This window comes from Rissa tridactyla, chromosome 16 (genome assembly GCF_028500815.1).
Source record: "Rissa tridactyla isolate bRisTri1 chromosome 16, bRisTri1.patW.cur.20221130, whole genome shotgun sequence".
NCBI classification, from domain to species: Eukaryota; Metazoa; Chordata; class Aves; order Charadriiformes; family Laridae; genus Rissa; species Rissa tridactyla.
Window position 1 is genome coordinate 5,794,621 of NC_071481.1, and position 13,311 is coordinate 5,807,931.

Genomic DNA, 13,311 nt, shown 5'->3' on the forward strand with positions numbered 1-13,311 from the left:
AGGAGACTGGGACCCGGGCCTGGAAAACAGGACCAGATGCGAGAGACCTGTCTTCTCCCCCAGTCTCTGCGGGGTGTTTTACTTCCCTCCCTGCCTCCATCTCCCCGCTTGTAGAACAGAGGTGTTCCCCTTTGAAAGGCAACGTACAGATGATGCTAGCTACCAAGTACGGTTATTGAGTCCCAGCTGGAAAACTGGCTCCTGCACAGATTTATTTACTCTTTCCTGCTTCTGCCATGCTTGAAAAGTGTCCTGGGATGGGTGGGCCACGCGCTAGCTAAATGCTTAGGGGAGGATGTGTCTATCCCGCCTCTCAGTTCTGCTCCTGTCCCTAGAACGACTGGAAGCAGAGCTCCATGGGGAAAGAGGAGCTGCGGTGGTCCGTGCAGAACATGCCTGTCCAGGACTGGAGAGGGACCCAGCGGGAATCCCTAGGCGATGTCCTCTGTGTTTCCAAAGTGAAGCTTCAGCATCTGCCTTTCCAGGTAGGACACATCTCTGGGGAGCAACCTCCTGTCAGCACGGCTTGGAAAAGGCAATGGACGGAGTGGGTAGTGCAGACTCCTGCCTACCTGCTCCGATAATCCAACGGGGCCCTGAGGGGTCATTTTACCCACATCCCAGTATATGGAAAAAGGTTTGTTATGTCTCCTGGGGCCAGGCAATGGTTCTTGGGGACAGCATGTGTATAAGCATTTGCAGGACAGGTCTGGGAGCTGGAGCTGGCAGGAATCTCAGTGGAGCCCTGTTGCAGGGAAGCATCTCGGCTGTTTCCAGAGCCTTTGCCTCAGACTGCTGTCAGAGAGATGAAGGAAAGGGCTCTCCAGACCTGAGCCCTGCCTGGCCATTCACAGGGAACCCTCTTCCTCTTTACTTCCCAAGGAGCAGCACGACCGGCTGTTGGTGCTTTACCCGTCCACGCTGGTGATAGTATCTGAAGAGCGCAACACCCTCTGTTTTAAGGTGGGTTCATTTTGGAGCACCTTCCTCCTCTCTCCCATCCATCCGCAGCGGCGATTTCAGCACTTCTTTGGCTTGTTGCTCCCCTCCCCCTGGGTTCCCTGGTGCTCCTGGTGTTGGCAAGGGCTTTCCCCCCGCGCTGCTCCGTTGCCAGCTGGCAGGTTGAGCAGGCAGCGGGGTGTTGCAAGCTATCTTCCCATGAGAAACACCTTGCCCTCCTACCAAAGCCCGGGGGGAAAGGAGCTGGCTGCCAAGGAATCCGAGTCTCTGGGAGGAGGGAGGCTGGCATGTTTCTGTGTGGTTATGCTGGCAGGGAGCCTGGCTCGCTGGCTTGAGATGGGAGCTGGAACAGCCCCAAAGTGTCCCCGTGGGGGCTCTGCTTCCCAAGCCCCGCTCCGTGGGACCACTTGGAGCAGGTAGCATCCTGGCAGCACATCTGATGCTCGTGGTGAGGGGCAAAGGCCGGTGGGCAGAGAGGAGAGGATGCTGCTGCCGCTCTGCGTTTTCTGCCCTTTCCCTCTGCGGGACAAGGGTCCTGAGCCACGTCTGGGCATGCCAGCGGAAGGGCCGACAAGGACGTGGAGGCCTGAGTGCCCCAGGGGACGTGAGACGAGCTTCCCTAGCCCATCTTGGCTTGTAGGAGCAATGCTGGGAGCCTCAGCACAGACGGGCCCTGGGAGCGCATTGGCATTGCTCGCAGTCTGAACGGCCCTTAGACTTGATTGCCAACATCCATCTTCGACATTACTGCAGTGGCTATTAAACAGCCCTGTGTCTTTCTGGCCCTGTTTCTCCCATGCTGGAGCAAACGTGCCAAAAACGAGCGCTGAACTGTCTGTGAACCTGCCCGTGCAGCACCCCTGGCTCACGGCGGAGCGGAGCTGAGCTCCTCGGCAGGACCAGCATCCTTCTGGGTCACGGAGAGAGGAGCCAGTGACAAGGAAACCCCGCAGAGATTGTGAAATCCAGTGTGAACTCACTGGGGTCCTTCTTCACATGATTTCACCATGCCCACATCAGGCTCCGAGCCATGTAGGCTGCTTTTAATTCCAGGGCTACCCCATGGGAAGAGCTGCATAGAGCACCTCGCTGGCCAGAGGAGATGGCTGTGCCTGTGACGGGGTGTAATGGTAGGACACGGGGGTGTAATGGTAGGACACAGGGTAATGGCCTCAAACTGAAGAAGGGTAGATTTAGGTTGGATATCAGGAAGAAATTCTTTGCTGTGAGGGTGGTGAGCCCCTGGCCCAGGTTGCCCAGAGAAGCTGTGGCTGCCCCATCCCTGGAGGGGTTCAAGGCCAGGTTGGACGGGGCTTGGAGCAACCTGGGCTGGTGGGAGGTGTCCCTGCCCAGGGCAGGGGTTGAGACTGGATGGTCTTTAAGGTCCCTTCCAACCCAAACCATTCTGTGATTCTGTGTGAGGAGGGACATATGCCAGTGAGAGCTCTCCTCCATCCGGGGAGACCTTAGAGCCCCTTCCAGTCCCTGAAGGGGGCTACAAGAAAGCCGGGGAGGGGCTGTTTGCAAGGGCATGGAGCCATAGGACAAGGGGCAATGGTTTAAACTAGAGCAGGGCAGGTTTAGATGAGACATCAGGAAGAAGTTCTTTACACTGAGGGTGGTGAGACACTGGCCCAGGTTGCCCAGAGAGGTGGGGGAGGCCCCATCCCTGGAGACATTCAAGGCCAGGCTGGATGAGGCTCTGAGCAACCTGATCTAGTTACAGATGTCCCTGCTCACTGCAGGGGGGTGGGACGAGATGGCCTTTAGAGGTCCCTTCCAACCCAACACATTCTGTGATTCTGTGATCCCCAGTGCAACAGCCGAGGGTGTTTCCAGCTGGTGGCTTGTGTGACACACCTCAGACAGAGCTTGTTTTCGGGAACATGTTGTTTGCAGCTCCTGGGAATGGGGCACCACGTAAGGGGGCCTTGGGCTGGGCTCTCGGATTAACTCATCTCTTTTGAAACCTTAAACCAGATTTGTCCGCCCTGGCTGTGCAATGTTCCCTTCCCACGGTGCCAGAGCGTTGGTCCCCGGGCGTCTCGCTCGCTGGGGTAATGGCAGGGCTCCGCGCAGCCCAGCGCAGGCAGGAGGTGATTCACCAGCCTGTGACACCCCGGTGGGAACTTGATTTTCCACAGGCATGTCAGGGCATGGGAGCCTTCTCCCGGGGCTTCTGCAAATTAACTTCCCTTCTCTGTGAGCAGACGCTGAGCCCTACAATTTGTGTGTGAAGGAATAGCCCGGCCCTTTTGTTCTTCGGTTTCATACAAACCCACAGGAGCTGCCGCTGCCAAGTTTGTGTGTGGGACGGGGAAGGGGAAGGCAGGGGCTGAGCCTGCCGGGACGGGGCTCACCCAAAGCAGCAGGCTCTGGCTTACCGCTGGTGGGAAAAAGCCCTGGGGAAGGCGTAAATCAGCAAGGGGGGAGCTGCTGGGGGTGGGGGGGACAGGTTCGTGCCGTGCCCAGGGAAAGCCGGAGGGGCTTTCTGCAGCCGACTTGTATGTTTTTTTGCGGGATGCTGCTGCGCTTCCCCCAGTGGGACTCCAGCCCCTGGGCGTTTCAGCCTTCTCCTAGGGACACGGGGCTGTCACCGTAGGGAGGACGGAGCACTGGGCACCTCGGGGAAGCCCTGCGCAGTCCTCGGTGGCAGGAGGGCTGGCTCAAATGTGACGGAGAGGTGAGGAGCAGTAGGAGCAGCACCGGCCCCTCCACGCGCAGCCCTGCAGCGCCTGCGCCAGCTGAAGCGTCAAAGTCCATGAACGTTGCCTGAGCTTTCCCTCCCAACGTCAGCCTTCCCGGGCTGCTCAGCCCATAAATCACTTTCTGCGCAGGAGAAATGCCGCGGAAGCCTGCGTGTGCCCGCGGGCTGTGGCAGAGAGGCGGCTGGCCAGCACAAACCACCGGCACCCGGCCGAGCTCCGCGTTTGCCTTGTGGCAAAGCCCTCACGTCGGCCACGTTCCCCAGAGCCTGTGCAGCTGGGACAGCTTGGCAGCGAGGACGTGATGAGGGCTTTCTGCTGCTAGACACCTTATTTTGCAGCCTGTAAGCTTAGGCAAATGAATCCTGACCGATTGCACCGTCAGCTCAATGACAGGGCTTCGCTCCGGCTTTCTGTGCCTTCTCCGCTGCTGGGCATCGGGGAGAGCAGCGTGGGGTGGGAACTTCATTTCGTGAGCTGGGAACTTTATTTCCTGAGCTCTCCCCAGACCCTGTGTTTGCCATCCTGGCCAGGAGCCATTGCCACCAGCTGCCCCTGCCTAGTGCTTCATGCCCACAGACATCCAGGTGAGGTGACATTAGGGTGACATCCAGGTGAGGTGAGCAGGGGCTTAAGGAACAGATGAACTACATGTCACTTGGTTTCCCCCTGCTCACAGAAAGAGCGAGGTGAGAATTAAAGGCATGAGCTCATCTGTGAGAGAGTTCCAGCGCAAAATCTGCTTCAGCTCTTCTTGTTCCTTTTCCATAAGGAAAATTCAGCTTGGGGAGCCCCAAAGAAAGAGGAGACCTAGATCCTAATTCAGTGGTGACAAACCCTTGGCCCTTCTGCCAGGTTGCCCATCACAGAGAATTAAACTGTCAGCGGTGACACCTAAAGGACACTTAAAGGTGCCACTGCTGCTGGGCAGCAGAGCAGGGCTCTGAGGATGGGCTGAGGATGGGATGCAGCAGCAGGAAAGGTCTGGGTGCTGCCCATGGATGTGAGTGCAAGGGCACTATGGCACTTAGGGGCAATAGCACACGGTATCTTCTAAATCCATTTTTTTTCCAGGGACAGGCTGCTTTAGGAACATACATCGGTGCCTGCCTGGAGCGAGCCCCGCTCCGATGGCAGGAGTGGCGTTCACAACTGTGCTGCGTAGCACAAGGGCTCACGTTTCAGCCGCTGGCATTTCCAGGGCTCAACCCTGTCTCTGTAAGGCTTTGGAGGGTACGGATTGTGGGGATTCCTGTTCGCAAGGCTGGAAGTCCCAATCCAGCAACTAAAACCTTGTTCGGGACCGTGTTTGCAAATTTTTCTGGAGAAGTCAGCTGTTAAACTACGGGAACCTGTTGAAAAAGGGGTCTGGAAGGAAAAGGGGTGTTTTTCTGAGCTTGGTTCTCAGGAGCGACTCTGTAAGAACAAAGTTTACAGAAATGGCTCGTGCAGTCACACTGGCTTCGGAGGCTTCCTTCCCGCAATAAGGGAGAGAGCTCTGTGAGCGGGGAGGGTGAGTTCGGTGGGACACGGATGAGTCAATCTGCTGGAGACCGAGTTCTCCAGCGCTCCTGTGCCCCCCACCTGTGAGGGTATAGAGGCACCCACGTCCCTACCCAGATGAGCAGCAGGTTGGGTGCCTCTCGTCTCCTGCAGACCCAGCCTGGGGGATTTAGGCACCGAGCCTTCCCTGGGCATCAAGCTGCACCTTCTCCTCACGCCGCAACGAGAGCATCCAGGCTCCTGCCAGCCTCCTCCATCCTCACTGCTGGCCCTGCACGGGGGGCTGCCCTCCTCATCCTCCCACCTAAGCTTCGCAGTCGGCTCCTAAAGCCTCTCGGCTTTAGGGAAAGCTCCTGTGGAACCAGAGTTTCACCTGCCAGGTGCCTGCGGAGGCTCCAGCCCTCAAGTGGGCAGGGGCAGCCGGGTTGTGTCTGTCTGTGAGCTGTGCGTGGCTGCGCGGTCCTAAGCCTGCTTCTCTCTCGACAGGGCGAGCTGCCACTCAATGCCATCCAAGTGCTTTTTGAAGAGAACGAGAAAACCTCCTTTTTAATAGAAGGTGCGTGTCCGGCATGCCGAGGGGTGGGCTGGCAGCCGCCGCCGAGGTCTCTGGGGTTGGGCTGGTTTCGCTGAGCTGCTGTGGCCACCTTCCTGGCTGTGCTCGCTCCCGTCGGCACCTAAGCTCTCCTAAACGAACTGCTTGGAAATCTCAGGCCGTCTGTGCCCTGGCTGCCCGGCGGGGAGAGGCTGTGAGCCAGCAGCAGCGCTCGTGTGGCTGCACAGGTTCCCCCTCCCTTAGATCTGGGCTGTGTTGGTCCCTGTCCTGCATTCAGCCAGCTGCAAACGCGCAGCACCCAAGGCAGAGCATTCCCATTGTCCCCGCACCGGTGTCGGGGTCTCCAGACCCTGGGAGAATGTGGGGAGGGATGGAGCAAAGGGAATCCCGTGGGTTTCTGAAGGAAGCAACGCGGGCTGTTGATCGAAGCCGGTAACAGCAGTGAGTGATGTTTTTCCAGGCCGGCTCATCAATTCGATCCGGGTGATCTGCCGCAGCTACGATGATTACCAGGAGTGGCTCTACTGCCTCAAAACAGCCCAGTTTCGAAACGCCGACTCCTCCCTCTCCGGATCAGAGAGTTTCTCGGGATCAAAGCCACCACACCCTGGGCAGGTAACAGATGCCGTGGGTTTGCGTGGTCATCAGTTGATGTCTCTCGGGACTCCCATCTGTCCTATCTCTGGCCACGTGGGTACTCTTGTGACACAAGAGACTTTGCTTCAAGTCCCCTGCTCAAGGGCTATCATGAAGCTGCTGATCCTTGCACATTGCTTTGAAGCCCTATATTACATTATATAGGATGGATTATATTAAATTCCTTCAAAAGCAGGCCCCTGGCCATAGACTGTGACAGCGTTGTGCAGTGAGGCATTGGCAGAAGGACATCAACAGGGTCTTGCAAAGAAGGGAGACCCACCTTGCCACCACTGCAGCTGGGATGGGGTCAGGGTGCCTTCACCCCGCTGTGAGCCTTCGTCATGTGTCCCTGTCACCCTGCAAGCTGGCTTCAGCCACCCACTCAGCCCTAGAGGGCAGCAGACCACTCTGCAGCGGGCACGGCTGCCGTGCGGGCACAGCTGGGACCCAGGGAGGTGGGCATGGAGGGCTGGGCTCCCCCAGATAGGGCTGGGCTCCCCCAGGTGGGGCTGGGGAGGGATGCGTGGCGGGGGGGCTTGTTCCTATGTGCTGGTCTTCTCCCCCCGTCTAGTTTGCCGGCAGCGGGAGAGGGTCGCTCACTTCTGATGGCCGTACAAACTCCTGGGCATCAGGAGGGAGAGTGGCCACCTTAACACACCTCTCCCAGAACAGCGGCTCTCTCCCCGACGGACAGTCCTTCGTGCTGATGCCTGAGAGCAGGGTGCTCGAAGACCCCCTCTCCTCTGGCTATTCCCAGCCTCTCCATGTAAGTGAAGCCCCCCAAAGAAAGGCACACATGGGGGGACAGATGCTGCCTTTGAGCAGAGCGGTCTGTCCTGGATGGGATGAACTCGGGTGGTCCGTGTTTGCTACGCGGCGTACCAAATCTGCGCCCGGAGCCTGTATTTGTCCTGGCTCACCTTTGTCATTGCTGATAAAGGACAAGTCTGCCGAAGGGTCCCATGCCAGTACTCCACTCTGCATACGGATTGTTGGTACTGATTGCAAAAGGGAGGGCAAATGGGACTGCTCAAAGGTCAGCAAATCCCAAAGTAAAAGCCGGCGGGGTGGGTGGGAGGTGATGGGCTGGGCAGGTCTTTGCTCTGACCCCGTGCAGCATCCGTATGTCCCGGGGATGGGGAGGAGCACGTGGGGCACGGGCCCAGCTGCAGGACCATGCAGATGCAGGGGCATCCCTTGCAGGGGAGGTCTGTGTACCTGAGGCTGGGCTGAGGAAAACCAGCTCCGGGCTCCGTCTTCTTGTTTCAGTGCCTGGCACACGCCAACTGGCCAAGCACGGGGCTACCCGCACAGGACCTGCGGAGGGGGGGCAGCGCCAGAAAGTCCAAGGGCAAATGTGGCCAGCAGTTGCCCAGCCAGGACACGGAGAGGACCATCTGCAGCCTTATTCCTGAAAACCCCAACGGCGAGCTCCTGTCCTCGGTGTACAACGAGCCATACTCCATCCACAGCTCGCAGCATCACCCTGCAGCGCGCCCGCCGCACCTGGACCTGAGCAATGTAAGGGGCTGGGACATGGTGGGGACGCCCTCCTGCCCGGGCAGGGTTCACCAGCAGAGAAACCGGTGCACAATTCGTGTTTTCCTTACCCCTGCTTGCAGGGATAGCTGTCCAGGTGCTCTACGGCAGGCACAAAACCCGTTTCCATTTGAAAATGGCCCATGGGAGGGGAGGTTAAACACAGCAAATGGAGCAACGTCTCTTGGAGCCCTGAGAAGCTGGGCAACAATTCCTGAGGCAACCAGTGCTCTGCAAGTGGGAGTGTTATTGCTTCATAGGACACAGCTGCCTTTTCTTCTGAGGGCTTCCCAGCATGTGTCCATCACCGGTTTAGTGTGCGATGCCACGTTTCCCTCCCCTCAATGAGTGTGCATCTGCCCTACACCCAGGGAAGTCCCCTGGCTGGCACAGCCGGGAGTCAGCCCCGCCATCCCTTGGGGCTGAGGGGCGTTTGGGACTCGAACTGCAGGGAGATTCCCCACTGCGATCCCTGCTGGAGACGAGTTGAGAGTAGGGAACACAGAATCACACAGAATCCCAGACTGGCGGGGGTTGGAAGGGACCTCTGGAGATCACCCCGTCCCACCCCCTGCCAGAGCAGGGTCACCCACAGCAGGTGGCACAGGAACGCGTCCAGGTGGGTTTGGAATGTCTCCAGAGACGGAGACTCCCCCACCTCTCTGGGCAGCCTGTGCCAGGGCTCTGCCACCCTCAAAGTAAAGAGTTTTTTTCCTTGTGTTCAGATGGAATTTCCCGTGTTCCAGCTTGTGCCTGTTGCCCCTTGTCCTGTTGCTGGGCACCACTGAGAAGAGTCCGGCCCCATCCTCTTGCCCCCCGCCCTGTAGCTATTGATGGGCATTGATGGGATCCCCTCTCAGTCTGCTCTTCTCCAGGCTGAACAGCCCCAGGTCCCTCAGCCTTTCCCCAGCAGAGAGATGCTCCAGGCCCTTGGGCATCTTCACAGCCTCCGCTGGACTCTCCCCAGCAGTTCCTCCTCTGTCTTGAACTGGGGAGACAGCATGTCATGTTCCTGTTTCAATTCTGCCTTTTAGCTGAGCAGATGGAGCTTGGTGGGAAGTCAACCCTCGACAGCTTCCAGCTCCCTGGAGAAGCCGGCCATGCCCCGCTCCCCCTTGTATGCGGACCCCTATACGCCCAGCTCCCCCAGTGCCCGCAGCGTGGCAGGTTCCAGCTTCCTGCAAGAGGTACCCTGCGCCGGTTACGGCCCTGACTCAGCACACAGGGCTTTTGGCTCCAGAAATCGTGCCTCGGGCCATTTCTTTTCCTGCTGTCTGCCCCAGCGGGATGTGGAAATACATTTCGGGGTGGGGCAGGGCACAGCATAGTTCTCTGGGGTTTTTTTTTCAAGCCAGGACAGAGTCAGAAGGGAACAGGTTTCCCCTGTCTTATCACTGGATGCCAGCGTCTCAACAATCCCAGAAACCACAAAACAAAGGCAGAGACTGAGATGTCATCCAGTCTGCAGAAACTAGAGCTGAGTCAGACACAGAGACCACTCTATCCACCCCCAAAAATTCCAGCTGTGATAACCAAGTGCCTATTAAAGGCTACATTCCTAGTTTTGCGCATCTCTTGGGAAAAGCCTGTTTCTGAGTCAGCATCCTCCAAGCTGCTGAAGTCCTCCCTTCCCTCGGAGGGTTCTTCTGACTGCCCTCTGTCCTTCCCCACCCCCTGAGGAACCAGTCGGTTCCATCCTACTACCTTCACATCTGGCCAGCTTCCACTACCTCTGTGGGTCATTGCGAGGGACGCACAGCCGTTCTTCTTTTCCCTTCAGTTGGTTGGAATATAGTAGAATTTGCAAGGTAGGCTGAAAAATCTTGGTTTGCCTAAGTCTGTTCACAGCAGGGCTGGCTTACTAGTGGGGAGCAGCAGGTCAGCATTCCCCAAATCTCCACAGCAGGTATGAAATCTAGATGTTTTTTTGGTTAAGTTCCTACAGTGTCATGGACAGATGGGTTCATCACAGGCGGATGGATTCCCAGCCCTCCCAGTAGCCCAGCATCTCTCTCTGCAGAAGAGGAACTGCCATCCCCTGCCCAGTGGTCACTGCAGTGAGGTGCCAGCGGCGCCCAGTTACAGCCCACCCGGCACCTCATGCCGTCTCCAGCTGCGGCCTCCTGATGCTTCTTATCTTGAAGAGGTGAGTTTGTAAACTCCGTCCTAGTGTTCCACACTCTGCAGGCTGCCAAGAAGGCGAATGGCATCCTGGGCTGTATCAAGAAGAGCATCACCAGCAGGTGGAGGGAGGTCATGCTCCCCCTCTACTCTGCCCTGGGGAGGCCACATCTGGAGTGCTGGGTCCAGTTCTGCGCTCCCCAGTTCAAGAAGGGCAGGGAACTGCTGGAGAGGGGACAGCAAAGGGCAACCAAGATGCTGAGGGGACTGGAACACTTCTCTGATGAAGGAAGGATGAGGGATTTGGGTCTCTTCAGTCTGGAAAAAAGACAGCTGAGGGGGGACCTTATCAACGCTGATAAATACTGAAAGGGTGGGTGTCAGGAGGATGGGGCCAGGCTCTTGTCAGTGGTGCCCAGCAACAGGACAAGAGGTAACAGGCACAAACTTGACCATGGGAAGTTCCACCTCAACATGAGGAGGAACTTCTTTGCTGTGAGGGTGGCAGAGCCCTGGCACAGGCTGCCCAGAGAGGTGGGGGAGTCTCCGTCTCTGGAGACATTCCAACCCCACCTGGACGCATTCCTGTGCCACCTGCTGTGGGTGACCCTGCTCTGGCAGGGGGTGGGACTGAGTGATCTCCAGAGGTCCCTTCCCACCCCCAGCATTCTGGGATTCTGTGATTCTGTGATTCTGTGAATGCATGGCGGGGGTCCCGGCTTGCCTTTCTCCAGGCTGGAAGAGTGGTTGGTTGCAGCAGGGCTCTGAGCCCTGTGCTCTGTGATGGGGTGCATTTTTGGGAGCACCAACGAAGGGCTGATTCCTCATGTGCCATGTCCCAGGACTGCAGTGCTAAGTCATCCTCATCAGCGCATCTCTTTCTTTTCAGGTCTCTTCTCTGCAAGAGGAACATCTGGGCCCTTCATTGCACCCACCAGGTGAGACTCTTGGGATGCTGCTTGGGACGCTGCAGCCCACCCTGCCTCGCCGTGTCTGTCTCCGTAAGCGTCACTCAGAGCAGGGCTGAGGGAGCGTGGGGACTCATGTGTGCCCTGCCTTCCTCCTGCTTCCCCATGCTGGGACCGAGCCTGTCACCCTGCCCCTTGCCTGTGGCTGTCTGGTGGAGGCCATTGCCTTGGCTTCCACTCACTGCCACCGGCTCTGGACACCCATCACACGTGGTTTGTTCTATGACACGCTTGCAGCTTCCACCGCTTTGCCCAGTTATAGCAATTTTGCTGACCCCGTGTGTTCCCTCTGCCGCCAAAGGAGACTCCAGCCCTTGGGTTGCTCAGCAGCTCTCTGAGCGCTTCGGTCTGTTTTTCTGCAGATGGGAATTTTGGCACTTACGACCTGCCGGACGCCAGCTGCCCGAGCCCCGACTCCCCAGCCTACCACGACTATGCCGAGCTCCAGAGCTTCCAGAGCGACTTCAGCTATGACAACCTGTGGGAAGCCGAGGCCAAGGAGCCGGGCACCCCGCACGCCTCCCCAGCCCCCGGCCAGCAGTTTTACCAAGCCTGAGGGAACTCCTCCATAACAAGGCACGGAAAAAAACCCCGGGCTCTTTTCTCACTGGGTTTCCCTCCAGGGTGAGGAGCCTGGGGCGTACAAAGCACAAGGCTCTACGAAATGTCCTGGCAGGTCCAGAGTTCAAATTTCTCCCCTAAATCTGTGGATGGGGCTAAAGCACAAAAGCTCTGGAGCTGGAGGAGCAGCGTGTGTGCTGTGCTAAGGAGCACGCCCTGCGTCTGCCCCAGCTCCGGGAGCCCTGGTGAGGGAACGGCATTGCCCCCCTGAAAATAAAAGGAAGAACAAAAAAGCTGGTCAGGCTCCCTCAGCTAAAAGGAAGTGAGTGTTTAGATGGAGCAATCGCTCAAAGGCCAAAGAAAAGGGCTGGGTTAGTTTGATAATAATTTTTACCAGAGCCCTCAGGCTGGTCACTTTGAGGATGTGCCGATCCCTGAGAATAGCTGTTAAGCCAAACCTTGTCCCATCGGGCTCTGAAGTCAGCAAAGATGCATGAGATGTAAGGTTGGTAGCAATAGCTGTGCTCATAGGATTGTCTTCCTGCAAGATCAGACTTATCTGACAGACATGGAGAGAAAAAAAAAAAAAAAAATCCCGATCTGGGCAGAATGGGATATTCTTTCCACTTTATGCAAAAAATTCTTTCCTGCCAGTGCTGGTGCCAAACCATGGTGGTGACCTGCAACGTGATGAGCCTGCCGCCTTGGCAGACAGAATCAAGAAATGGGCTGCCAGCAAATATGCCAAGTGGCTTGTGTTTACCAAGGTCTTCCCTGGAAAGGATGCCCTAGAGTCCTCTCGCAGGGGCTGCCTCCTTTCCTCCCACCCCTCTGCACGTTACCGGACTCGCACTAAACGCTGCCTGGGAATATCTAGGCAGGGAGGGAAGGAAGAATATTTGCTACAAGCCAAATTCACTACGGCCATAATGCTCCGGTGATCAGAGCAATGCCATCATGGGCTGCCACCTCTCTCTTTTCCCCTCCCGAGCAGCAGCAAGAGCAGGACACAAACAAGAGGGGACAGAGTCTCAGTGCTATTGTTTTCCAGCCTCTTAAGCCAGATCCTTTAGCACATATAAGGTCAGCAGCAAATCCAAATGTTTTTACCTGAGGCTCTAAATTCTTAACCTTTGTTCCCTAAAGAGGCTGCAAACCAAACATATTAGCAAAAAATCTCAATTTTCATTCTTTCACTGGTGCAAACAAAACAATCCTGGAGCTCTTTGTACTTGAATATCTACGTATTACATTGTACTTATATGTTGTTGGTTTTTTTTCAGAAGGTGTCTAACAAAGTTTACATGCGAGGTTTGAGTGGATTATATGTATTTAACGTGTAAATGTGGCTGAGTTGAAGATCTATTTAATTTTCTAGCTGTGGATGGCATTCAGTACTGTAGAATGGGCAGCTGTCTGCACATTCGTGTGTGTGTGTGGGTTTGGGTCTTCTAGCTGTTATTGTTTTATTTCAGGTTTACTCTCATTTGGGGAAGATTTGTACCTAGTAACTTAACCCCCAAAGGATCTATTTATTCAGAACAAAATGGCCCTAGGGAGGGTCGGAAGCACATAGTGTGCTGGGAGGCAGCTGTGCTCACGAACACGCTGACTTTGAAGACGGTCATCTTGATGTTTTTAATTGGGTTTCATCAGCGATATCTGCAACGCCTCGAAAGGAAAAAGCCCCTCCCTATTGCTGTAAAAGTTCCCTGGTGGATTTCTGTGAGACTGGACTATTGCAATACACATTCTTCTGGAA

At 56.5% G+C, this 13,311-nt stretch overlaps 1 protein-coding gene across 5 annotated transcripts in view; it reads left to right on the top strand.

Annotated features, from left to right (window-relative positions):
• The window catches only part of PLEKHN1 (pleckstrin homology domain containing N1), a 29,169-nt gene extending 15,858 nt beyond the window's left edge, over nucleotides 1-13,311 (top strand). For 2 of the 5 annotated variants that reach the window (XM_054222746.1, XM_054222745.1), the window contains 10 exons: nucleotides 336-485; nucleotides 883-963; nucleotides 5,655-5,724; nucleotides 6,182-6,336; nucleotides 6,932-7,126; nucleotides 7,630-7,881; nucleotides 8,934-9,086; nucleotides 9,836-10,045; nucleotides 10,910-10,958; nucleotides 11,351-13,311. In XM_054222746.1, the coding sequence (XP_054078721.1) occupies nucleotides 336-485; nucleotides 883-963; nucleotides 5,655-5,724; nucleotides 6,182-6,336; nucleotides 6,932-7,126; nucleotides 7,630-7,881; nucleotides 8,934-9,086; nucleotides 9,836-10,045; nucleotides 10,910-10,958; nucleotides 11,351-11,544 (1,509 nt within the window). In that variant the 3' untranslated portion in view covers nucleotides 11,545-13,311. The remainder of the gene's footprint in view (nucleotides 1-335; nucleotides 486-882; nucleotides 964-5,654; nucleotides 5,725-6,181; nucleotides 6,337-6,931; nucleotides 7,127-7,629; nucleotides 7,882-8,933; nucleotides 9,087-9,835; nucleotides 10,046-10,909; nucleotides 10,959-11,350) is intronic. The other 3 variants (XM_054222748.1, XM_054222749.1, XM_054222750.1) reach the window with 3 other exon arrangements.